At 41.7% G+C, this 26,853-nt stretch overlaps 1 protein-coding gene across 1 annotated transcript in view; it reads left to right on the forward strand.

Moving 5' to 3' along the window:
* The window catches only part of ADAMTS5 (ADAM metallopeptidase with thrombospondin type 1 motif 5), a 49,958-nt gene extending 23,440 nt beyond the window's left edge, over positions 1-26,518 (forward strand). The window contains exons 3-8 of the mRNA XM_052642599.1: positions 2,403-2,570; positions 12,335-12,618; positions 14,714-14,897; positions 15,463-15,638; positions 17,801-17,976; positions 25,661-26,518. Coding sequence (XP_052498559.1) covers positions 2,403-2,570; positions 12,335-12,618; positions 14,714-14,897; positions 15,463-15,638; positions 17,801-17,976; positions 25,661-26,228 — 1,556 coding nt within the window. The 3' untranslated portion in view covers positions 26,229-26,518. The remainder of the gene's footprint in view (positions 1-2,402; positions 2,571-12,334; positions 12,619-14,713; positions 14,898-15,462; positions 15,639-17,800; positions 17,977-25,660) is intronic.
* The last annotated feature ends 335 nt before the right edge of the window (positions 26,519-26,853 follow it).

A 26,853-nucleotide genomic window follows, 5' to 3' on the forward strand; every position in this document is an offset into this window, starting at 1 on the left:
TATCTCTTGAGGCAATAATACACATGCATATGAATAGTATTTGGAGGAAAAGACTATTATTCCATTGAAAGTGCTAGTCACTTAGTTGTGTCTAACTCTTTGTGACCTAATGAACTGTAGTCCACCAGGCTCGTCTGTTCATGGAACTTCCAGGCAAAAATACAGGAGTGAGGTAGCCATTCCCTTCTCCGGGGGATCTTCCCAACCCAGGGATCCGATCCGGGTCTCCTGCACTGCAGGCAAATTCTTTACTGTCTAAGCCACCATTTCTCCATTAAATAAATATAAATGTCTTATGAAATAGAGTGAAAAAATCACATTTTTTGAAGTACAAAACCTAGATTCATAATACAGAGGTTCCCTTGGGCCACTTTCTCTACTATGCCGGGGGGAAAAACTCAAGTGTGAAACCTCCACACTAATCCCACAATGTTCACTGATAAACTTTTCTACATTCTCAACAAGTATTTGATGTACTAAGTAACTTTTAGCAGTTTTGAATAGGATGTGAATGAAAGGTACTATTTTTCTGTGGGTGCGGTGAAACTCAACATACCACCCAAAACTTGGACGAGCTCCTGCCAATCTTCTTTTGCATATTGTTTGGAAGATATTTTATGAACTATGCTGTGAGTTTATGCTGCTGACCAAATAGAACGTGAGTGGTGGTAAGAGGGTTTCCCGCAGAGAACTAACTAGCTGAGTAAATGCTATTGAAGTAAATAACTGTATAAATAGCATCAAAATGCAAAGCTTAGAAGGTCACTGAGCCCTGGCCACTTAATTTCAACCACAACAGCAACCAGCTGCTCAGTGGACAATTTTATTATGAGGTGTTAGTGATTTAACAAGTTGGCCCCAAGTAGTTGGAATTTGGCGTGAAAAATTTCATCTCTGCTGGGTTTTACTGCTGCACACTGGACTTTTTCTTGGCAGAATGGCCAAAGTTCCTGCCTTTGGTATTCAGGAACCCAAGGAGAATGCAGTAATCACTTTTCTATGGTATTTTCCACTTTTTTTCTTTTCTTTTTTTTTTTTTTTTTTTGGTGGTTTGTGTAGGGTTTTAAAAAGCTTTGCAAAAAACACTACTAGAATGTCTTGTTTACTATTTAGAATCTCTCCAATCTGAATTTTACCACTGAAGTATATGCACCACCATGTGTAAACTAGATAGCTAGTGGGAAGTTGTTGTATAACTACAGGGAGCTCAGGGTGGTGCTCTGTGATGACCTAGAGGAGTGAGATAGGAGGGTGGGAGGGAAGCTCAAGAGGGAGTGGATATATGTGTACTTATAGCTGATTCACATTGCTGTATGGCGGAAACCAACAGATCATTGTAAAGCAATTATCCCCCAATTAAAAAAAAAACACAGTATTTTAAATGTATTGTAGAATGTATTATACGTTTAGACTATGTGAAAAAATTAATCCTATGTAATAAAAAAATTTAGTCACATTGTAAGAATGGGCTTATGTACTCTGTGGAATAATACCTAGGATGGTAGAACGGGAGCACCAGTGTGGGGTCACAGAGAGTGTGTTTGGTAAACTTAAGCACAAACACCACCTGAGTGGTTTTAGACAGTCACTTCCCTTCTTAGCATTTGTTTTCTCTCCAAGGGCTAACACTTGGTGAGAGTCATATTGGTGCTTTAGACATTTCTTAAATGCAAATGGGTATATCCTCAAGATATACCATTTACTTGCGGAACTAGCGAACATTCACAACTCACTGAATAACTGAAAGAAATGAAAGAGTGAAGCAAGCTAACATTTGCATGAAACCAGGAAGTTACTAAGTTCACTTCTTTCTTTTCTCTTCTAGTCATCTCTTATTTGGCTACCTATTTATGTGGCCAAGAAAATGGAAGTCCCTGACCTTCAAATACCATGTATTAAGTGTTTGTAACTTGCAGAACATTGAGTTAAATATAGATTTTCCAGCAGTGGCTGGTGGAGAGTGGTGGGGGGGGGGGGGGTAGGGAATGCTCTCTGATCTCATGGGGCTTATAGTTGAGCACAGAAGATGGAAAATTAACAAGCATTCAAAATAATATGTTGTGAGGACTATGACATAATCCCACAGTTGCCTTGCAAATTCTAGATTCTAAATAAGGTCTGTTTCTGCATATTCTTGAGCATGTGTGATCCAGATGGATTATGGGAACATCTCGTCTTGTGTAATTTTTCACTTTTCCCCAGAATATTCACCAAAAGTGACCACTCTGATGACATGCAGCTTTAATTTCCCTAGGGGGAGTCCAGTCTCTGTGTGAAAAAGCAGTTAAAATGAACTCATGTACAATTGGGAAGAGAAGAGTCAAGTGCTAGTTTAATTGCCACAGAAAAGTAGATGTGCAAAAATCACTCATTATTTGCATTTCATCTATCCTGTCTTTTAGGACATCTGCTTGGCCTCTCCCATGACGATTCCAAATTCTGTGAAGAAAATTTCGGCTCCACGGAAGATAAGCGCTTAATGTCTTCCATCCTAACCAGCATTGACGCATCCAAACCCTGGTCCAAATGCACCTCAGCCACCATCACAGAATTTCTGGATGATGGCCACGGTAGGTACAGTTCCACAGGCTCAGAAACAACACCTCATTGTATCCTCCTGGTGTTCACCTTGCCCTCCAAGACAATGGTTGCTGAGACAGTGTCAGGAAAAGGAACAAGGGGGTCTGTCTACTGGTATGGAATGCCAACATCCTTGGTGGCATTATAGCCATGGTATTTTTTGCTTTTGAATTGCCAAGTTCAAAGAGAAGCAATGTGGGAGACCACACAGAAGGCCTCGCTAGTGCCCTGAAAGCCTGGCTTTTATTCCCTCTTTCACCACACCAGCCTCCTGTGAGAATGTTGGCATATATCTCATTTCCCTGTTATTAATAGGACTCTCAGAATTATTTGTTACATGCTTATTACAAAGGTATGGTTAGAATGTAAGTGACAATTCTGTCAGATTCTCTTTCTGGCAGCATAAAACCAAGAAAGGAAGCTCTATAGGTCTACATTCACTACAAGACTTGGCTTCACCCTGGCAGCCCGTTTTCCTGAAAGTGGAGTAAAAGCTTCAGAAACAGAAATAGAAAATCAATCTGAACTGTGAGAAAACAGTTTAAGAACTTCAAAAGAAAATCTTTGGCTTTATCCTCTAAATGGAGTTCAAGAGCACAGCATACTTTATTAAGGTCTATTAAATCTAGGATTAGTGCTGTAAATTCTATCAAAATACCAAGGAAGTCACAGTTTTTAGAAGTAATAAATTCTGGCCCTGAAGTAATCTTTGAAACAAGCTATTGCTAATTTCCTAGCATCCCTGTTACCTTAAAATACTGGAAACAGGCGAATAGATGAGATAAATTTGGAAGAGATTTTCAGAGACCACAGAGTTCAAGTTTCTTATATTACATGTGTGCGTGCTCAGTCACTTCAGTCCGTTCCTACTCTTTGACACTATGGACATTTTTGCGACCCTTTGGACTGTAACCCACCAGGCTTCTCTGTCCATGGGGTTCTCCAGGCAAGAATATTGGAGTAGGTTGCTATTTCCTTCTCCAGGGGATCTTCACAACCCAGGGACTGAACCCACCTCTCCTGCATCTCCTGAGTTGCAGGCAGATTCTTTACCCTCTGTGCCACCTGAATGGACACATTCCCATTCCTTTTTCTTTCTAAAACTGATGGTTGAAGTAAGTGGGACAGAAGTTCTTTTTTTTTTTTTTTTTTTAGAAGTTCTTGATCATGATAATTGTTCACAAATTTATCTCAGGATATGGTTCAAAGCTGGATAAAGAGAATCTGGGGTAACTGTTTCCCCCTAGTTCCACAGCAATTATAGCTTGATATTTTTGTAATTTCTTAGTGAGTTTGCCATCTTGAGCTTTGGCTACATAATTACAAGACAATTAGTAAATTCAGTTCTTTTCAGACAAAAGGAAATTCTACTATATAGCCTTTTGTTGTCGCCAAAATGTTCACAAACTCATTTTTGCTATGTTAATAGTGAATTGATAATGCTTTAGCTCCTTGTGACTATTTAAATTTCCTGTTCCTGAAAACAGTACCTACCCAGCTTGCTTTAAAATTTCTCTTAACACAAAATAAATGTTCTTTGTTAGTTGAAAAGATGGCCTAATATCTCAAAGATTTAGAAACAATTTCAAGAATCGATGTGTTAGGTTTATCCTAGACTAATAATAAAGTGGTAATTTAGTTAGCTCAGTTTAAAATGCTGAGTAAAAGCAGAGAGTCCTGAGATGAATGCTTACCTAATTATCTGCCTACCTACATTGATCAAGTCCATATCTAACAACATTTCTTCTTAGGTGGAATCTTAGTTTCTACTCTTATTGTTACTTTTACTGGTTTTTTTTTCAGCTTTTGTGAATATGGAATAACATTAAAATTTTATTTTAGAATCCCACATTACACATTCCAAAAGGTTGAGCTAAACTTTGAATCACTAAATGAACAGATTTAGTTGCTAAGGCAGCAAATACTTATGGCTAAAATGGGACCAACTTTTTTTTTTTCCTGTATAAGTATTAGGTCAGCTAATTACAATGCTGTGCAAAATCTTGTTCCTTATTGCCATATTTCTGGAATGATTCATTTATTTCATGTTTGTGGAATTCATGATTTTACTTTCCATGCAGTAAAGATGCTTCCAGTATTGTTTTCACCTTCTAAATCTCATTTCTGTATTTAAAAGAGTCTACACTCAGATTTTTAAAATTTTTACAACAAATTTTATACATCTTTCTGCATCTGCTCCAAAGGATATCCTGGTAGATAACCACCAAACCGTACTTTTACTAGAATTAGATCTCATTCATTTGCACTGAGAAAATCTTATCTAACTTTCCCATCTATATGTTAAGTAAATAAATAAATTTCATTACCAATATTTGTTGGACAGGAAATTCTCATAATATAGTCATTCATTCATTCGTTTCATCAAAACCTAGACTCTTTCACCTTTGAATGTTGAGTAAGCAGTTTTGTGTTTTAGCTAACACTTCAACCCCGCTCTGCCCACCAAAAGAAAACTGATTTTATGATGAGGGTCTAAGAAAGACACTGTAGCTGTGACACAGTGACAAGATCAATTATATTCATTTCAAACCTAACCTATGCATGCTCAGTCATGTCTGACTCTTTGCAACCCCATGGACTGTAGCCCACCAGGTTCCTCTGTCCATGGGATTATCCCAGCAACAATACTGAAATGGATAGCAATTCCCTTCTCCAGGGGATCTTCCCGATCCAGGGGTCAAACCCAAGTCTCCTGTGTCAAATGCGGATTCTTTACCGCTGAGCCACCAGGGAAGCATTCATTGAAAAACAGATACAGAATCGAAGCTACAATACTCTATGTAGCACTGTCATTTAAGCGTCACTTTAAATACCTTAATAACTTTTAGGGTGCAACCAAAAACTGACTTCGGTCAGTTCAACTGAGAGTGTGGTGACAGGAATTAGTCAGCGGGATTTTGAGATGGTGGCCGTTCTGACATTTCAACTTCAGAGCTTAGGAGAGAATCAAGGGGACTGTCAAAGCCTAAGGCAGTGGAAAGACAAACAAAAGCAAACAAACACACATCTTTGTTAGAAGACTAAGCTGATGTCATGAAACCATATCATCAAACCTTCCTTTTCCATCTACTATTTGCATGCAGAGCCCATTCGTTCACATGCAGTAGGAATGAAATGTTTCTGTTTTTCTGTTCTGATTTTCTAGGCCACTAACAATTTAGGGCTTCCCTCATAGCTCAGTCGGTAAAGAATCTGCCTGAAATGCAGGAGACCCGGGTTCGATTCCTGGGTTGGGAAGATCCCCTGGAGGAGGAAATGGCAACCCGCTCCAGTATTCTTGCCTCGAGAATCCTATGGACAGAGGAGCCTTGTGGGCTACAGTCCATGGGGTCACAAAGAGTCAAACACAACTAAGCGACTTAGCACACACACATGCAGAGTACCTAGAAAATCCATTTATAGAATTGCTTACCTGTCTCCTTCCCACCTCCAGCAATGCTGGAGAAATGAGTTCGTAGGGTACAACTTAATTTGTATCATTTGTTTTTAAAATTAGTAGCCATAAGTAGCTAGACATGTGTAGCACTCTACCACTGCCAAATTTAAATTTATTAATATTGAGTGCTTTCTGATGTAGTTCCAACAAGAAATGCACAGCAATTAGGTTATGACTGACAATTCAGTTTGCACACTCTAAAATAACTGGGCCTGCAAATTTCTGATTCAGAAAGGAAGAAGTCATGTCTTATGGGGGACCCACAACCCCAGCCTGGCCAAGATACTTGTAACTTTCTGCAGTGTTTATACAGCCTAGCTCTAGGCAAATTGGCTTAGGAGTATGATCCTCAAAAATAAAGGTAAGCACTGGCAGAGAAATTGCTTAGCAAAAGCAAGTTATTAAATTTCCTTTCTCAAATGCTTAATAATCTTGAAGCCAAAAATAATAGCCGTGTCCTCTGGATCACTGAGTCCCCAGTGCCAGGTGATGAGAAAGGGCCACTGCCAAAGCAGATACAACTCAAGCACACCCAAGACACAGGCTGCTAAGGAAAAGCTATAGACATCTCTGAAAAATTCATATTTAAAGAACTAATTCGCAGCCTCTTACTGAACACACAACTTTGGAGAAAAAGTGGTATTAAAAAGCCATTCTCTTAACCCTTTGTAAGTATAGACAGTAGAGGTCGTAATATGATCTTAACATTTGGTTTTTAAGGTCATATGAAATTCAAAGCCCACTAGGGTAGCCTCTTGATTTTTCAAAGTAAATATGTTCTTTAACAGAGTCTGCAAGTAAGACATGAATTTTAAGTCCACAGTGACCTGTTTATAAAGCTAATCTTCATCCTCAAATACAGAGAATTTTTAATCGAAATTTCCCTGGCCTAACATCTGCTAAACAGTGTGCTAATGCTTCTCAGTTTCACAAACAGATCTCATGAATCACTTTGAATTACTCTGGCACAGTAATGACTGTGCCTTTGTCATTGCCCAAGTTAGTTTAAGGGCTTCCCTAGTGATTTCCCTTTAGCTTAAATGGTAAAGAATCTGCCTGCAATGCAGGAGACCTGGGTTTGATCCCTGGGTCGGGAAGGTCTGCTAGAGAAGGGAATGACAATCCACTCCAGTATTCTTGCCTGGAGAATCCCATGGACAGAGGAGCCTAGAGGGCTATAGGCTGAGCAACTGACTACTGAGTCACTGACTCAGTGGTAAAGAATCCTCCTGCCAATGCAAGAGATGTAGGTTTGATCCCTGGGTCAGGAAGATTCCCTGGAGAAGGAAATGGCAACCCACTCCAATACTCTTGCCTGGGAAATCCTATAGACAAAGGAGCCTGGCAGGCTACAGTTCACAGGGTCACAAAAGGGTCAGAAACAACTTAGGGACTAAACAACAAGCAACAAGTTAGTTTATTCATCACTGAACCCATGATGCATCAGTGTCTCTTTTAATGTTAGACATTCAAATAAAGACTTCGAAGAAGATTTGCAAGACCAGGGAAATGATGATAAAGAAATGAGTGTTATGAGGGTTCTTTGAATGTTTCATTAAGAATATTAATTTATTTCTCCTAGGCCAAGAATATTTGGGCCAGTGTGTGTGTGTGTGTGTGTGTGTGTGTGTGTGTGTGTGTGTGTGCGTGCTCTACTTGGTTTGCAGGATCTTGGTTCACTGACCAGGGCTCCAATCCAGGCCCCTGCCAGTGGAAGCATGAAATCCTAACCACTTGGCCACCAGGGAATTCTCTGTTTGGGTCAATTCTTAATTTCATTGTGTGTATTGAAAAGGAAGAGAAGACAGAAATAACTACAGTGCTAGAAATGGGGGAGGGTGGGGAGAAAAAGAACAACCAACCTTCATCTGATAATTTTCATTAATCATTAATATGAAAGATAGTGACACCAGTCAGATATTAAAAAGAAAGATTTTTCTGCTCTATTTCCTGGAGACCTGGCATACCTTCCATCACCCAAAAGTGTACTTTATGGCCATGGGATATGACCACATTATTCCCTTTATTTGTTCATTGCAAATCACTAAGTCTTATTTTTTAAACTTTTCACCTTACTTAAAGCATTTAATTTAACATGGATAGTGAAAACAAATTTGCAATATGCACACATTTTCATTGGCTTTACACAGAATGTTAAGACAAAAGGAAAGAAGGAAGAAAAAGAGATGGGGAAAGAAAAGGGAAAAAGAACTTTGCAATTTTATGGAGCAAAATAGACAAAATGTTGGCAGCGAAGTCCAGATAGGATTTCAGGCTAAGATAAATCTTAAAATACTTAAAGATTTGGTTGAGAATAAAAGTAATAGAGATTAAGAAAAGTCAGCAATAGACTGAACACTTTTAGAGGTCAATATAAACGGTATTAAAGACTGGTCAATTTCCTTGCTAACCCCTCCTCAAATTGTACACATTTTTTTTAGATGAAAGATGTATATCCAATCCACTGTTACTCAGATCTTAAATATTTCATATCATGAGCTTCAGAATCAAACTGTATTTTGATTTTTTTATTCTTCTTCCCTGGCACCAGTCTGCCATTTGGTAGTGCTGTCTATACCTATTTTACCGCCAAACGACATGTCAACATATAGATGAAATCGATCGGCTGTAGATTTCAGTGTTATCAGAAGCTAATGCAGCAACAAATCCTGATGCTGAGAACATTAAAGTCTTAAGTAAAAGGCATATCTGAATAAAGCTTTTTTTTTAAGCAAGAACAGCTCATCTCCAAATGACCTCTAAGGGAAAACCACAGAGCTAAGTATGTTTGTTTTTTTTTTTAATAGTCAAGCAAATATGTTATGGCTCAGTGGGTAAAGAATCCACCTGCCATGCGGGAGACACAGGAGACACAGGTTCGATCCCTGGGTCAGCAAGATTCTCCTGGAGAAGGAATTGGCAACCCACTCCAGTATTCTTGCCTGAAAACTCCCGCAGACAGAGGAGCCTGGCCAGCTACAGTTCAAAGGGTGGCAAGCAGTCAGACACGGCTGAGCAGGAGGCATACATGAGCTTAAACAAAGACGTACCACATCTTCAAGCCTCCTTTGTTGTAAGTCAATTTCCAATTGCCTTGTCCATTTCTTTTCACGAGTCATCTGCCAGGGAGGTTGAAAGGGTGTCAGTGATGTATCCCTGGGGAGGTGATGCGTTGTTTTGACTTGGGGAAAAGCACTGTCGACCCATGCCACAGGTACCCACGCATGTTAAACACTTACCAGCTGATATTTTGTTACCCAGTGTTACAGTCTGTGATTTTCAGTGAAAAAAAAGATTCGTCAAACAGTACTTTTGAAGATCTGGAAAGCATTCTTGATGCCTCAGAAATCTGTTGACGGTCTTCTACCATCATCAATCCACTAAGCATTCTCTGCTTTACACAAGGCTCTTTTTTATGTAGCAAGGAAGATAATGCTTTTCCTCGAGTCCAAAGGGCCTCATCTCACTTTATCTTCTAAACAAAGCTTAGTGAGGTTTTACTATCATTCCTTCTATTGACTTGCTGTTGATGTTTTTCTTTTAACTTGATGTTTTCCTCCCAAAGTTCTATTTGGCTGGATAGGAGGTTTTAATGCTTTTTCTGGCCTGCCTTAAAAAGCTTTACCTCTTCAAAAGTTCTGGCTTAGAAGTTAAATAGGAACTTTGCTCTTTATTCATTTTCATATAATGCCTCCATCACAGATTGACAAATTTCAAGGTATTCGCTTTGAAGAAACTTGAGCGTAGTTGTAAAAACATTTGTAGTGTACTTAAAATGTGCTGAATATTCCATTTCTCAGTGGAAAATAGGATTTAAACATGGTTTCTTTTGTTGGATAAAAAGAATAACTCGAAATAAATCTGAAATGTTAAATATGTTGGGCATAGTACCAGTATGATTGTTTTATGTTTTTCTGATCACCGCTTAATAGCTCTGTGAGCTAATTTTGCCCCTCCAGTGTCACAGTGAGAAAATCAACATTTCATAGATCTTGAAAATAAATTAGGGATGGTGAACTAATTTGGCCAAGAACACTCAGCCATTTAGTGTTTTGCCAGAATTAGACTTTAGACCGGGTGTTTCTACCATTAGGCCTGGTGTTACTGTTTAAAGGATTCGTACACATGTCTGCCCTTTAGCAATAAAATAAGCAGCCTGTCCACATGGTAAGCAGAGTCAGGTTTGTATATGGTGAGAAGAGCAGGGTCTGAGCACAAAGCCTTAATAGCTATGAAATCTTAGGTAACTGATCCTTAGGTCTTCAAGTTCCTCGGTTTCCTTATCTGCAAAATAAAGAAAATAATACTTGAGTTGACCAAAAATTCTGTTTCAGTTTTTCCATAACATCTATGGAAAAAAAAGAATGAACTTCTTGGCCAACACAAAAGAATCTGCTATGTAGAATTCTCCTAAACATTGAATAAACTGATACATTTAAACAACTGAAAAGAATGTCCAGCTAAGTCACTTCATTCCTGTCTGACTCTTTGTGACCCTGTGGACTGTAGCCCACCAGGCTCCTCTGTCCATGGAATTGTACAGGCAAGAATACTAGAGTGGGTTGCCATTCCCATCTGCAGGGGATCTTCCCAACCCAGGGACCAAACCTGGGTCTCCTGCATTGCAGGTGAATTCTTTAACCTTTTGCACCACCAGGGAAATCCAAAAAGAGTGTCAGTGTATAACAAATATTCATCATTTTTAGTGTGTAAATAATCAGTGTGTCAGAGAAGGCCATGGCACCCCACTCCAGTACTCTTGCCTGGAAAAACCCATGGATGGAGGAGTCTGGTAAGCTGCAGTCCATGGGGTCACAAAGAGTTGGACACGACTGAACTGACTTAGCACAACACTGTTTTCAGTTCTTTAAATGTATCAGTTTATTCAATCTTTAGGAGAATTCTACATAGCAGATTCTGTTGTGTTGGCCAAGAAGTTCATTCGTTGCAATTTGTTGCAAGTTTGTTCAGTAGCAGTCAGTGTGTAAATCCTAAAATCAAGTAAATAGAAAAATACTGAAACTGATAGACAATATGTAAGCTCCTATACAAACTGAGGAAATTAACGGAGTTAACTCACTCAGAAGGAATTTCTTAAGGAAGCTTTCTGGGGAAGGCAAGGTGTATTTTAGCTTCTGAGTTTGCACAGTCTATGTGTCAGCTTCTACTGAGTCCCCACTCCCTGTCTGATCCCCCCATCACTGTGTACTCCAAAGACCCAACAAATACCAACTGCACTCAACAACCAACACAAAGGGGAGAAAAGGAGGTGAAGAGTGACAAAATGGGCTCAGTCCCAAGTTATCAGAGATATTTTCCTTTCTTTTCCCACTGCTCCAATGCGTGGTGCCTGAAAGCTCCTCATTAAAATTCTTTCAGTCTAAGAGAAAGACTTGACTTACTTTGCTTCCTTCAGTTTATCAGGAGCCCTTGAGGGGTGGATCTGGGTCATTTTTCTGTATTTCCAAATATCTGGTATGTTTGGTAGAACACAATACATGCTAAGCAGATGCTTACTGAGTGCAGCAATGACCAGTGTTCTTTATTTATGGAATTAATGGAAAGGTAACATGGATGGGGGATGAGTGCAAGAAAAAGAGATAAGAACTGGGGTTGGTAGTGGACAAAGAGGCATAGAAAGGGCGCAAGGACAAACTCTGTTTCTCAAAGTTGTGAACATAGCTTTATTGTTATTGTTGTTTTTGCTGTTGTAACACCTAGGTGGCACTAGTGGTAAAGAACCCACCTGCCAGTGCAGGAGACAGAAGAGACACGGCTGGATCTCTGGGTCGGGAAGCTCCCCTGGAGGAGGGCATGGCAACCCACTCCTGTATTCTTGCCTGGAGAATCCCATGGACAGAGGAGCCTGGCGGGCTACAGTCCATGGGGTCGCAAAGAGTGAGACATGATTGAAGTGACTTAGCACACAGCACACACATTGTTATTATACCCACTTTCTTATTTCTGCTAGGTCCATCCCAGTTTCTTTTAGTCCCTTAGCACGATGGTTATTTTCACAACTAATTATTGCAAAATTTCATTTAATCAAATAAAATTCACTGCCATCATTATGATACCATCATTATGGATACCCCAGGGCACATCATCCATCAGAAATCCTGGTGGGTGTTGGCGAGTTCATGGAGGTGCTCAGCCTCGTCCAGAGAGTCCCCTCGCCGGGGATCTGTGGATGCAATGTGTCTCCACACCAACCGGAGTCTTGCTTCTTTAGATCCATCATTTTCAAAGTTGGAAACAGAAATGCAGAACAGTGGCCAATCTTGGTTGTTCTTGTAGGTAACTGTTTGCTGGACCTACCACGCAAACAGATTCCGGGGCCTGAGGAGCTCCCGGGCCAGACCTACGATGCCAGCCAGCAGTGCAACCTGACCTTCGGACCAGAGTACTCGGTGTGTCCTGGCATGGACGTGTGTGCCCGCCTCTGGTGTGCCGTGGTGCGTCAGGGCCAAATGGTGTGTCTGACCAAGAAGCTGCCGGCCGTGGAAGGAACGCCATGTGGGAAAGGGAGGATCTGCCTGCAGGGCAAGTGTGTGGACAAAACCAAGAAAAAATATTACTCGGTAAGTGCTTTTCTTGTCACGCAAGCCCCGGAGCCTCAAGGGCTGAAGTACATTCCTGTGACATGTGGAGGGGACTGTCCCCAGAAGGCTCTGTTTCCTAGTTAAAATATTTTTCCTTGAGGGATCTATTTACCACTTCCTCTTTTACCTGCAGGAATCATCCTCAGCTGTCAATTACTGGAGAAAATGCCAGTCTCGGGTTATACCCAGTAATAAATAAGTAGAGAGCCCAGATTCTGTCTCATTGCGACCACAAGTAGGGCCCCTGAGTCACCACTTGGGAGTTTGCTTTCAAACTGCTCTTCAAGTTATTGGAATACATTTGTTTAAATTCAGGAAGGGACTCACAGGAGAGCTGACAGATGATCCTCAGGCATACTTGGTCAGCTCCAAAACGGTCCTGTTCCCCCTCATGGTGTGCCTGCTGCATGCTTAGTCACTCAGTCCTGTCCGACTCTGCAAACCCATGGACTACAACCCGCTAAGCTCCTCTGTCCGTGGGATTCTCCAGGCAACCCACTGGAGTGGGTTGCCATTTTGTTCCTCAGGCGATCTTCCCAACCCAGGGATCAAACCTGGGCCTCCCACCTTGCAGACGGATTCTTTAACCATCTGAGGCAATGGCAAGTCATCTAACGTCAGGAACTAAAGTAGCCACACCTGCTGCAGGAAGGCACCAGACCTCCCTCTCTGTACACCCAGTCCAGCTTCAGGTCAGCTCCCACCACCTTCATTGTCAAGCAAAGCACTGGTTCCTTCTCACCTGCAACCAGAGAAGGCAATGGCAGCCCACTCCAGTACTCTTGCCTGAAGAATCCCAGGGACAGAGGAGCCTGGTAGGCTGCAGTCCATGGGGTCGCTAAGAGTCGGGCACGACTGAGCGACTTTACTTTCACTTTTCACTTTCACGCATTGGAGAAGGAAATGGCAACCCACTCCAGCATTCTTGCCTGGAGAATCCCAGGGACAGAGGAGCCTAGTGGGCTGCTGTCTATGGGGTCTCACAGAGTCAGACACGACTGAAGCGACTTAGCAGCAGCAGCAGCACTTGCAACATTTTCAGAGTCCCTGGAAGACCTTTGCCATGTGCTCATTGCTTATTCCTTTCAAGACTTACCACCCAAGCTACCAGTCTCAGATACCCTGACATAGACACCATGAACCATGCAACCAGAGGAGGTTCTTCAAGAATGTCCCTGACAAAAGAGTTACTAATATTTTCCTTCTGGCGTCTCGGCTTCCTGCTGCAGTGTTTCCAGAGGAATCAACCTGGGATGTCATAACAGGGCTCTTCATTCCCTGTGGTGTTGGTCCCTGTGATTGGGTGCTGTTAGTATCTGTCCTGTTTCCTTTCTACTGGGTGTTATGAAGCCAAGCTCGGGTCAGATACGTTTACATGTGACAGATGGGCTGTGTGATGTCTGCAAAGGGACTGCAGAACTTGAGCGCTCAAGAGGGAGAAACGATGGAAGAGTAGTCAACCTGGGATCATGCAGCTTCTTTAGCATCACACAGTTCTTTAAAGATGCAAAGTCAGAGTGGACACAAAGTGAACCATGATTCGGTGGTGACTGACAGAAATACACAGAAGGTCCTTGCAGCATGCTCAGTACTTCAGGTGAAGTACTCAAACCCTCTGGGCTTCTCAGGTGGCTCAGTGGTAAAGAATGCCCCTACCAGTGCAGGAGATGCAGAAGACACAGGTTTGATCCCTGAGTCAGGAAGATGCCCTGGAGGAGGAAATGGCAACCCACCCCAGTATTCTTGCCTGAATAATCCCATGGAGAGAGGAGCCTGTGGTGGGCTACAGTCCATGGGGTCACAAAGAGTTGAACAAGAATGAGTGACCAAGCGCACACCCATTCAGATCCTCTAGTGCTGGGGGGCAGGGGGCAGAAAAGGTGGATTGTTTAGAATTGGAATCACGTTGCAACTTCAGAGTGTTCAACATCTATGACCATGTTAAGCTCAGAGATGATCATGTTTTACCTGCGATGACATTTCCACTGACTCATTTCATACAAGTGATTTCTAAATGTACATTTTGAAAATTGTCCACCCTTCTAAGTAAAATATCTCCTGTTTTCTATTTTAGACATCAAGCCATGGCAACTGGGGGTCCTGGGGGTCCTGGGGCCAGTGTTCTCGCTCTTGTGGGGGCGGAGTGCAGTTTGCCTACCGCCACTGCAATAACCCGGCGCCCAGGAACAACGGCCGCTACTGCACAGGGAAGAGGGCTATCTACCGCTCGTGCAGTGTCACGCCCTGCCCAGCTAACGGTACGCTGCTCCCAAGTGTCAGCAACGACCATATGTCAAGTGTAGTTTGTATTCTGGGGCTTCTTTGGTGGCTCAGTGGTAAAGAGTCTGCCTGCCTATCCAGGAGACATGGGTTCAATTCCTGGGTCAGAAAGATCCTGGAGAAGGGAATGGCTCCAGTATTCTTGCCTGGGAAATCCTCTGGACAGAGGAGCCTGGTGGGCTACAGTTCATGGGGTTGCAAAAGAGCCAGGCAGGACTTAGCAACTAGACAACAACGATTTTATTCTAGCAGTCGTCAACAGGAGAGGCTGAAGAAATATTCTGTTAATCTTCTTCCACACTTTCCACGAGTGTGCAAATCAGGTACAAATACATGAGTGGTTTTTAAATTATTATCATAAACAGTTGAGTATTCTAGGAGTAGGAAAAAATAATTGCTTGTGGATAAAAATCCTTCAACACTGGTGTGTCAAGAGACTGTAGAAAAAAAGATTTAGCATCTTCTCCTTGAGAGTATTTACATGAATAAGAACGTATCTGAGTTTCAGAACAGAGTAATAATGTGCTTTTTTTTTATTTTTAGGTAAATCTTTTCGTCATGAGCAGTGTGAGGCCAAAAATGGATATCAGTCTGATGCAAAAGGAGTCAAAACATTTGTGGAATGGGTTCCCAAATATGCCGGTGTCTTGCCTGGAGACGTGTGCAAACTGACCTGCAGAGCTAAGGGCACTGGCTACTACGTGGTGTTTTCTCCAAAGGTAACTGCTCACAGACTGTCCAGAAACAGTGGGTGCCCTTGGCGGAAATTATTTGGTAGAATGGAGGCTGCACATACCAAATGTAAACAGTCATTATTTGAGGGGTGGCTAGATTTTGGAAGGTTTTATTTTCACCTCTGTAATTTCTGTGTTTTCAAACTTGCTACAATGAATCAAAAGGGTTTTGTAAACAGAACAAGTAAATGTTTTAAAAGCTATTTTTTGAAAAAGTGTAACTCTGTCAAGAAGATGAGTTGTGACCTTAACTTCAAAATAGTATTCCTTAGGTACATTTATAATTTGTCGTGTCTGACTCTTTGCAACCCCATGGACTGTAGCCCATCAGGCTCCTCTGTCCATGGGATTCCCAAGAATACTAGAGTGTGTTGCCATGTCCTTCTCCAGAGGATCTTCCCTACCAAGGGTTCAAACTTGCATCTCCTACACTGGCAGGCAGATTCTCTACCACTGAGCCACCTGGGAAGCAAAGATAAATATAAAGGATACTTAAAGTTTGTATTCCCTACTAGATGGAATGACTGCTTCTCAAAAGAATACTTTTTCCATATTTTTAGCACAAATTATATTTGTAAAGGGGACTATAAATCAAGAAAGTTTTCTATTTTTCTATGTTTTATTGAAGAATTCCATTGGTGATTCATGAAGCAGGATGTCAACATCATTATCCCTGCCCGAGACTTTAAAATGTCCTGCACTTTTAATATGAATCCATGTCCCTCTAGATATACGCATCATAATTTATGCATGTGAAATTATCCTTTATTTTCCAAAGAAGAGCATTTTCTAAATTACTGAAGTTTCAGTTCTCACAATCAACATTATGCAGTGGCTTAAGATACTGTTTATCCAATTTGTAAGTAGATGTGATATTTAAAACCATCTCTGTAACAGATCTTCAGATATTTATGACATATTATTGAAAAATAAGTTAATGTCCCAGTTATGTACATTTTAAAACATTTCATCTTTTATTGCAAAATAATACATTTTCTTTATTATATAAAAAATAAAAGCAAAAACCATCATCTGGAAATATAATCATCCAGAGAGTTGTTAACCTGTTGAGGAATATCCCACCCCAATTAACACACATCCACATATTCATATACTCACAGACATATATGACAAGAGTTTTGTTTATACACAAATACAAAATATGTACATTTATTTGTATAACTATGTGTATTACTTACATGCACAAACCACTAAGAGATCATATATATATACTATTTTATAACTACCTTTTTCAATATATGCTAATTCTTTTTTTCAAAAATATGCAGTCTCTTCCAGTAAGCACTTTTCTCAGACTTCCCCAGACTCATTTTTTTTACACAAATTTGTCTCTGTTTGGGGCTTCCCTGGTGGCTCAGTGGTGAACGCTGAGTGGGTTCAATCCCCAGAGGAGGGCATGGCAACCCACTCCAGTATTCTTGCCAGGACCGTCCCATGGACAGAGGAGCCTGCTGGGCCACGGACCATGGGTTTGCAAAGAGCTGGACACGACTGAAGCAACTGAGCATACGTGCTCACATCTCTATTTCAGCATCTCACCATTTCACACAATAGGGAAGGCTTTCCAACATGACAAGGCTGTGCGTGTCCAGCGTAGATTTTCAGTTTTATGACAGTAATAACAAGTATGCAACCAAAAAGGATGCCCACATTCTTGAGCCTTCCCAAATCCTGCTGTCCCTCTCTCCACACAAGTGACACATACTGGGTGAAACAGTCCCACATACTGGGTGAAATATTCTATCAATAGAAAGACAAGACTATACCATGGGGACTTATCGCAGACCCAGAAATGGAGATGAGAACCTTGGGTCTCCTAACACATTCAGATTAAGCTCTAGAGAGAAAGAAGAAAGAAAGGGCATAGCCCTGATTTATCCCAGTTGTTCTTCCTACCAATACGGCAAAGATTTTCTACTCAACACTCCTGGAAACTATGGCTTTTTTGTGGGGGGTGGGGCAGGGAGGGGGGGCGTTGTTTATTTTTCTTTTTTTGGGTGTTTAGTTTCTGATATAAAATCTATTCCAATCAAACTTAAAAGTCCCAAATTAAAACTTGATTTTATCAAAGAAATCACGTATGCAGAGCCAGTATTTCCCACCGCTAAGGTGTTTCTCTTATTCAGGTGACCGATGGAACAGAATGCAGGCCCTACAGCAATTCCGTGTGTGTCCGGGGGAAGTGTGTGCGGACAGGCTGTGATGGCATCATTGGCTCGAAGCTGCAGTATGACAAGTGTGGCGTCTGTGGAGGAGACAACTCCAGTTGCACAAAGGTGGTTGGAACCTTCAATAAAAAAAGGTAATGTGAGAGAATCACCCTTAACTGACCTGAACAAGACTTTCAGCTCAGTCACTCTATTGTGTCTGACTCTTTGCAACCCCATGGACTGCAACACACCAGGCCTCCCTGTCCATCACCAACTCCCAGAGTTTACTCAAACTCATGTCCATTGAGTCGGTGATGCCATCCAACCATCTCACCCTCTGTCGGCCCCTTCTCCTCCTGCCTTCGATCTTTCCCAGCATCAGGATCTTTTCAAATGAGTCAATTCTTCGCATCACATGACTTTAGACTCTTACAAAATTGATAAAGGAGGACTCATTACATCCTAAGCTATCTGTGGGCATGTTACCCACCAGGGTTCTTGGCCTCCTCCAAGCAACAGAAATTGACTACAGGGCATACAAGAAATTCAGGAAAAGCTTTACTGGGGCCCATACAAGGGGAAGCAAAACAACAAGCAACATGTTCCCTTGCTTGCTCGCTCCCCTGAGGAGGGAGAGCTCATTCTTTATACCGGATGAGGGTAGAAAGGGGGACCTAGGTATTTTGCCCACCCTTCTGGTGGTATGACTCAGAGGGTAAAGAATCTGCTTGCAATTCGGGAGACCACAGGTTCTATCCCTGGGTCGGGAAGATGCCCTGGAGAAGAGGGAATGGTTACCCACTCCAGTGTTCTTGCCTGGAGAATTCCATGGACAGAGGAGGCTGGTGGGCTATAGTCCATAGAGTTGCAGAGAGTTGGACGCCACTGAGCAACTAACGCTTTCACTTTCTGGTGGTGTCGAGTGAAGGGAGGCGGGCACAGTACCCTGCTTTTTGCTCCATGCTCTTCAAAAGTGGCAGTTGGGTTTTTTGATCTCTTCGTATTTTGGGGGCCCAGAATTTGCCCCAGCTACACACAGTCAGTCACACATGCAGTTAATTTTTAACCCCATACAGTTTCTGTGAGTTTTGTTGCTGGAGGAGAGGTATGTCCGGGTGCAAGCATTGCAGCGCTGCAGCAAAGCGTCCCAGGTCCCAGGCCCGTCTCAGAGGAGGTTTGGCCAGCCTCCCCTTATTAATGCTTTATGAATATGAGAAGGGAAGGCAAGGACGTGAAACGGATCCCGACTGGAAACTTGTGGCACCTCTCAAAGCAGATGGAATCACAATGGCCGTGGCTCCAGGTTTTGTAGAGTGTGAAAAAATCTGTGACATTCCACTTGAGCCGTACCTTGCAGATCTGTTATTCCTGAAACACAATTTAGGAAGAGATGACTGGTTTCCATCTTAACTACTTTTTTTAAAAAAACAAATAAATTCTCTTTGGCCTGTATTTTTCTTGAGAAAACATTTCTCAAACCAAAATGTAAGTGATCTGCAGTGGGGTAGAGGGCAAGCCTGTTTTTGAGTGCACTGCCCTGGTTTCTATCTACTCTATGAAGCATAATATGTTTCCTGCTCCCTCTCATGGTCCTTGATTACACTCTTGCTTTAAAAAATGTAAGTTTAGAAAGTAACCAGTTTCTGGCATGAAATATTATACTCTCAGCTAGGATGACTGAGTCAGCTAAAGAGTCTGCAGGAATGCAGAATTGTTTTTCCTCTTCACCAAGACTATCCTTACGCTATGTGGTATTGGTCAGATGGGGCTTCCCAGCTGCCACAGTGGTAAAGAATCCGCCTGCCAATGCAGGAGATGCCAGAGACACGGGTTTGATCCCCGGGTCAGAAAGATCCCCTGGAGCAGGAAATGGCAACACACTCCAATATTCTTGCCCGAAAAGTTCCATGGACAGAGTAGGATTACCGTTCCATGGTAAGCTACAATCCATGAAGTCACAAAGAATCAGACATGACTGAGTGTGCACACACACTCACACACATACATTGATCAGGTACATCTGCATTCTTGATGTATGGGCTGTGCTGTCTGTAACTGGAGAGGAATATACAAGCCAAGTCAACAAGAAGCATTTCTTAAAACAAATTGCATGCCATGGTAATGGAAAAAAACTAAAAGTAATCCTTGAGATGATAAAAAAATGTATGGCTTGGGAATTTATTCTGTATTAAAATATTCATTCCTAATCTTGTTTGCTAGTGATATTATAATTATTCATCTAATGGTGTTGGACCATCTGGGTCAGAAAGCCTGCAAGTCCAATTATATTCTGCATTTCAGTATATTTCAAAGGTGCAGGCACCTTAGAAAAGATCCAATCTAATGTTTGCTTTATAGATGATGGATTTGGGACTCTAAAGTTTAAGATTTACACAGTTTTACATGACTGAGGAATGCCAAAGTAGAGGCTATAGTTTAGATCATAAAAATAGGATGCACAGGCTATTTGTTAAAAAAAAAAAAAAAAAAAAAAAGGAAAGAGAGAGAAAGAGAGAGAGAAAAAAAAGAAGGAAGGGAAAAAATTCAGAACCAACAGAGAAATAAAATTATTTTTTTAATAGCTTATGTACTATATGCTATGTATTCTTCCTACATCAACTTATAAGACTCTTATAATGCTGCTGCTGCTGCTAAGTCGCTTCAGTCGTGTCCAACTCTGTGCAAGCCTAAGCTATATTTAGCTTTTAGGTTTTTTATGTGTTTACAGCAAATAAGTACGTATTTGCTGTCACACGAAAAGACGAAGGTATTCATGATAGCAACAAGCAGGAGGCACCATAAATCCTTGCAAACTGATTTGACCAAGATTAGAATATGTGATGCAAATGATCTGTTTGAGTATCCTGAATAAATTATCTTGACATAGTTGACTGATAAAAAGGAACACTGATCTTGGAGCTGGAATATTTGCAATCCAGCTCTGACTTAGTAATTCCCTAGCCACATGGTCTCGAGGAATCACTCACCTTCTTTCCTATTAACAGCCTTGAAAGTAGAATGGTTTTATTTTTTTATTTTTTAATATAAATTTATTTATTTTAATTGGAGAATGGAAATAATAGTAATTATCTTGCAAATAAATGTTTCTGTGAGGATCAAATGAGATTATGCATATTAAAATATTTCACTAAGTTCAAAAATCTTCAGGAACATGATCCTAATTTTAATTCACTCCTCTCAATTTTCTTCATGTCTCTAAAGGGCAATTCAGTCCTTCTAACTGCCTAGGTCTAAAACTTTGAGCCGTCTTTCACACCTGATGTTCTGTCACACTGCACATCCATTCATCTGCAAATCTGCTTAGTCCTACTTCCAAGGTGTGTCCCAGAATCTGGTTGGTTGCCCCTCACCACCAGGAGGACAAGCACCACCATCCAGTGGTCATCCTCTTGGGCTGTATCAATCCCGCAGTCTTCCCAAGGGTGGCTTCTCAGCCCATGGGTCTTCATGGTCTCTTCTTACCTGCGTCAGATGGTGGCCTTCCTGGGCTCAACTCTTCAGTGGCTGCCAGCTCACTTAGAGTCAGTGTACAAGGCTGTTTTGTAACCTGGGTGATGCCAAAAGCTTTGGTCCTTGCCCTGCTCTGAGTGTCTTCTTCCCTGGCCTCTTCTCTTGTTCTGCTCTGACATCCTGGACTTTCCAACTTCCCAACGCTCTTCAAACAAGGCAGGCAGGAGCATGGGCACTATTTCCTCTGCCTGGAACAGTTTTTGACAATATAACCAATGCTTCCTCTAGAATTCCTTTAAATGTCTGCTAAATGTAACCCCCATCACCCCCAGGCAGTGACTTCCTTAAATGAATTGGAGAGTCTCTCCCCCTTCCTCCTTGTTCCACTGTCTTCTTACTCTCCTCTCTTCTCCACAGCTCTTATCAACAGATATAGTCACATAATTGTGTTTGGGGATCTAACTCCCCTGCTCCTGCTAGAATGTCACTTCCATGACAGCATGTGTAGTATGTAAGAATGCGTGTATTCCTTCATGGCAGGTGCTCTTCCTAGTACTATGGAGAAAGCCCTGGACACAAGAAGATTCCCTTTGCAGATAGGTTCATCTGTACCATTTTTCTAGATTCCACATATATGCGTTAATATAATATTTGTTTTTCTCTTTCTCACTCCATTCTGTATAGACTCACTAGGTCCATCCACGTCTCTGCAGAGGGCACAGTTTTGTCCCTTTATATGGCTGAGTAATATTCCTTTATATATAGCTACCACATCTTCTTGATTCATTCCTCTGGACATTTAGGTTGTTCCCATGTCCTAAATAGGAGGGAAATCCAAAAAAGAGGGGATATTTGTATAAAGAAGAAAGAAGATTTCTTGCCCTGCCATCCATACTTCATACTTCATACTTACATGAAAACAGCTGCATTCAGTCATGGTGACCAAGGAAACTGGTTCATGCCCAGAGTTTAAATGACACCAATCAGGGTGAAGGAAAACAAATAAGGAATAAGAGGAAATCCTATTTTACTGAAGCATCAAGAAATCAGCACACGAATCTTCATACTGCCCAGTGCCTTGAGCTACTCAGTCTGGAGATCTGCACGAGGCTGAGTTCCCAGTGATTCTCATGAGTATGAGTCAGACTCCAAGAACAAGGATTCAAAAAAAAGTCTGTGCTGTCTGTTTCTCTCAACTGACATTCTTTACTTTCTTGACACTCTGTTTGGTATCACTTAAACTCTGAACATCACCAGAACATATTTTCATTTAACTGTTAGTAAGTTCAGCTGATTGAGCTAAGGGTTCCATGCACAGAGACGTGGTGAAAGGCACAGAAATTGGGAGTCCAATGTCCTAGCACTGCCACTGGTTAACTCTAGAGAACTTGGGCAAATTACTTTAATACATCTTCCCCGATGATAGGCTTTTTTTTTTTTCCAAACATGTATTTGAGTTTTGTTTAGATTTAGCAGTGTAATTCATTTACACATTGAATTTTTCTGCTTTCCCTTTTTTAAAATTTATTTGTTTTTAATTGAAGGTACTTGCTTTATAGTATTATGTTGGTTTCTGCCAAATATCAACATGAATCAGCCATGAGTAGACATATGTCCCCTCCCTCTTGAACCTCCCTCACCATCCCACCCGTCTAGGTTGTTACAGAGCCCCAGTTGGAGTTCCCTGAGTCATACAGCAAATTCCCGTTGACTAGCTATTTTACACATGGTAATGTATGATTTTGTTGTTGTTGTTGTTCCGTCACTAAGTCATGTCCAACTGTTTGCGACCCCATGGACTGTAGCACACCAGGCTCCCCTTTCCTTCGTTATCTCCCGGAGTTTGCTCAGATTCATGCCCACTGAGTTGGTGATTCTAACCATCTCATCCTCTGCCGCCCCCTTCTCCTTTTGCCTTCAGTCTTTCTCAGCATCAGAGTGTTTTCCAATGAGTCAGCTCTTCTCATCAGGCGGCCAATGTATTGGAGCTTCAGCTTCACCATTTGTCCTTCCAATGAACATTAAGGATTGATTTCCTTTCAGATTGACTGGTTAGATCTGCTTTCAGTCCAAGGGACTCAAGAGTCTTCTTCAGCACTGCAGTTTGAAAGCATCAGTTCTTTGGCGCTCAGCCTTCTTTATGGTCCAACTCTCACATCCATACATGACTACTGGAAAAACCATAGCTTTGACTAGATGGACCTTTGTCGGCAAAGTGATGTCTCTGCTTTTTAATATACTGTCTAGGTTTGTCATAGCTTTTCTTCCAAGGAGCAAACATCTTTTAATTTCATGGCTGCAGTCACTGTCGACAGTGATTTTGGTGCCCCCCCAAATAAATTCTGTCACTGCTTCCACTTTTTCCCCTTCTATTTTCCATGAAATTATGAGACCAGATGCCATGATCTTCATTTTTTTAATGTTGAGTTTTAAGCCAGCTTTTTCACTCTCCTCTTTCACCCTCATCAAGGCTTTTTAGGTAAGATGGAATATTTTTCTCCTGGCTTTGTTTAAAGCCATTGTAGAAACATCTCATCTCTTACTATTAGACACTTAAAAAAAAAAGATCCTGTAACAGAATCTAATCCAAAATGTACTACGTAAATAAAGTTAATAAACCAAATTGAATAGGTAAGCCATATCATCAGCATTGCATCTCCTCTCTTCAAGACAGTAAGAAGTTCTGCCACCTGCCTGGCCATCACTATAGATCAGATGCCCAGTACAAAGGGGCCTTCCCTGGGACTAAGCCTTCTCTCCAACCCAGAGGAAATGCTTGAGTGGGAAACACACTTGCATTTTCCATATATGGATCAGTTGCCCCATATCCTCTAAACTTGAGTAAGAATTTGAAAGTAAATAAGTAAATTTCATACACATTAGTCAAACTGCACACGCAAAGTATTTGTTTATATTTAAATAGCTAGGAACCTAAAACATATGGAGACACTAGTATAATTACTTAGAGAGACAAAGATTTTGGCAAAAGATGCCTCCCCTGCACTGGTGTAATGCCTTGGTGCTCAGCTAACTTTCATCCTAGCCTTTTCTGCAAACTTATGGGTATCAGAGATACTTATACCTTTGCCCACTTTCCTGAGCAGAAGATGGATCGTTAGAAATCTATCTCATTTATTGCTCATCATAAAAGCTTCAGTCAGTCCACCATAAAGTTTTGCAAACCCTAGTAATTCTGGGAAATTTGCTAAGGCATTAATGTTTCTTTCTTTCCCCCCTTTTGATACCAGTAAGCTGTGGTTACTCAGTTACAGAATTTTATGTTTTATTTTCTGTCCTGCCCCAGCAAATCCAGAGTGTTAGGTAGAAACAGAATCAGAGCCTCTATGCTGCCTCTGGTCTAACAAATAATTAAGCCCATGGTTTCTCAACTAGAATGCACATTAGAACAGTGGGGGAAACTCCAAAAGTACTGCTCCTTCTGACCCAAAGATGAGGATTTAACTGCCCTGGATTCATATTTGCAGGCTTTGAACTTTTTCAAAGATCCCCCTGCGATCTTAATGTGTATACAAGCTTGAGGAATGTTAATTGAAAGATTTCTGTGAGATTAATTGAGGGTAGATTTTTGTTGGTTTCTGTTTACCTGTATCCCATTTTGTGCCAAAAAGAACATAGAATAGCTTTGTAAATTTCGAACATCATAATAAAAATGTATACAGGACATCCCTTCCTGGTTTAGTGGTTAAGACTGCGCTGTCACTGCAGGGGGCATAGGTTCAATCCCTGATCAGGGAACTACAATCCCTCATGACTCATGGTGTGGCCAAAAACAATGAGAAAATTTTAAAAATTAAAAAAAATCCTGTTGTTTAAAGAAATGTATACCATATAATAGTCTAACTATAATTTTATCTTGTTACAAGAAAACCAACGTTTGAAACCAATTTTAAGCTTTAATAAATTGAAAATTTTAAATTTTAATACACTAAAACTGCACTAAGATAAGGTGATGTGCAAGTGTTAATCATTCAGTTAGTGTCTGACTCTTTGTCACACCATGGACTGTAACCCACCAGGCTCCTCTGTCCATGGAATTCTCCAGGCAAGAATATTGGAGTGTGTATCCATTCCCTTCTCTCCATTCCCTTCGATACCCACCCAGGGATGAAACCCGGGTCTTCCACACTTTTAGAGAAATTCTGTTTGTGCATCTATTTGTTAAGTCTGTTACTTATTTTTTTTTCCTTCCTCCCCCCTCCCCACACCCCCCCCCCCCGCCTCCCCCTCCTCTCCCCTTCCCTCCCCCCCCCCCGCCTCCCCCTCCTCTCCCCTTCCCTCCCCCCCCCTTCCCCCCGTCCCGGCCCCTTTCCTTCTCTCTCCCGTGCCCGAAATCCCTGCTTCCAGTAAGGGTTACACTGATGTCGTGAGGATCCCCGAAGGGGCGACTCACATAAAAGTCCGCCAGTTCAAGGCTAAAGACCAGACCAGATTCACTGCCTACTTAGCCCTGAAGAAGAAAAACGGTGAGTACCTGATCAACGGCAAGTACATGATCTCCACTTCGGAAACCATCATCGACATCAACGGGACCGTTATGAACTACAGCGGTTGGAGCCATAGGGACGACTTCTTACACGGGATGGGCTACTCGGCCACCAAGGAAATTCTCATTGTGCAGATTCTTGCCACAGACCCCACAAAAGCCCTTGATGTCCGCTACAGCTTCTTCGTTCCCAAGAAGTCCGCTCCAAAAGCAAACTCTGTCACCAGCCAGGGCAGCAATAAAGTGGGCTCGCCCACCCTGCAGCTGCAGTGGGTGACAGGCCCCTGGCTTGCCTGTTCACGAACCTGTGACACGGGCTGGCACACCAGGACAGTGCAGTGCCAGGACGGGAATCGGAAGCTGGCGAAGGGATGTCTCCTCTCGCAGAGGCCTTCCGCCTTTAAGCAGTGTTTGCTGAAGAAGTGTTAGCCCTGTGGTTACGACCGTCTGCCGGGACGACTGAAAGGATGGCTCGTGGATGCTGGCGTGGCGAACACAGGGTCCACCTAAAGCGCAGAAAGTCGCACCCTGCGGTGTCATTGTCAACGAGTCCAATTATGGGCAGAATCTGCCCTCAGCGACCAAAATGAAGGTGTGCACTGCTTCGTGGGACAGTGGTGACCTTGGAACGTGGAAACACTTGCGAGTTCTTGAACATCCCCTGGGCCGAGGAGATTGCAGAAACACGGATGAATGTAGAATCAGGGGACATTCGAAGATGGCAGAGCAGTCTCTCCCTCGTCACCTACCTCTTATAGAATGTCTTCAAAGGCATCATAATCATTTTCATGCATATTATTTACACAGCAGCTTATTTTTATTGTTTGTAAATACATTCTTCCTTGGTATGTCACTTTATATCACTTGGTTCTATTAAAATATATATATATATATATATATATATATTTCTATAAAAAAAAAGTATTTGACCAAAGTAGGTCTGCAGCTATTTCCACTCTTTCCAGTTTCCAGAAAGAGCTGTGGATGTTTTACTGGAAATTAAGAACTTGCTGCTGTTTTTAAAAGAGTTAGTTATACGTTCAGACTACGGGAG

Source organism: Budorcas taxicolor, chromosome 1 (genome assembly GCF_023091745.1).
Source record: "Budorcas taxicolor isolate Tak-1 chromosome 1, Takin1.1, whole genome shotgun sequence".
Lineage (NCBI taxonomy): Eukaryota > Metazoa > Chordata > Mammalia > Artiodactyla > Bovidae > Budorcas > Budorcas taxicolor.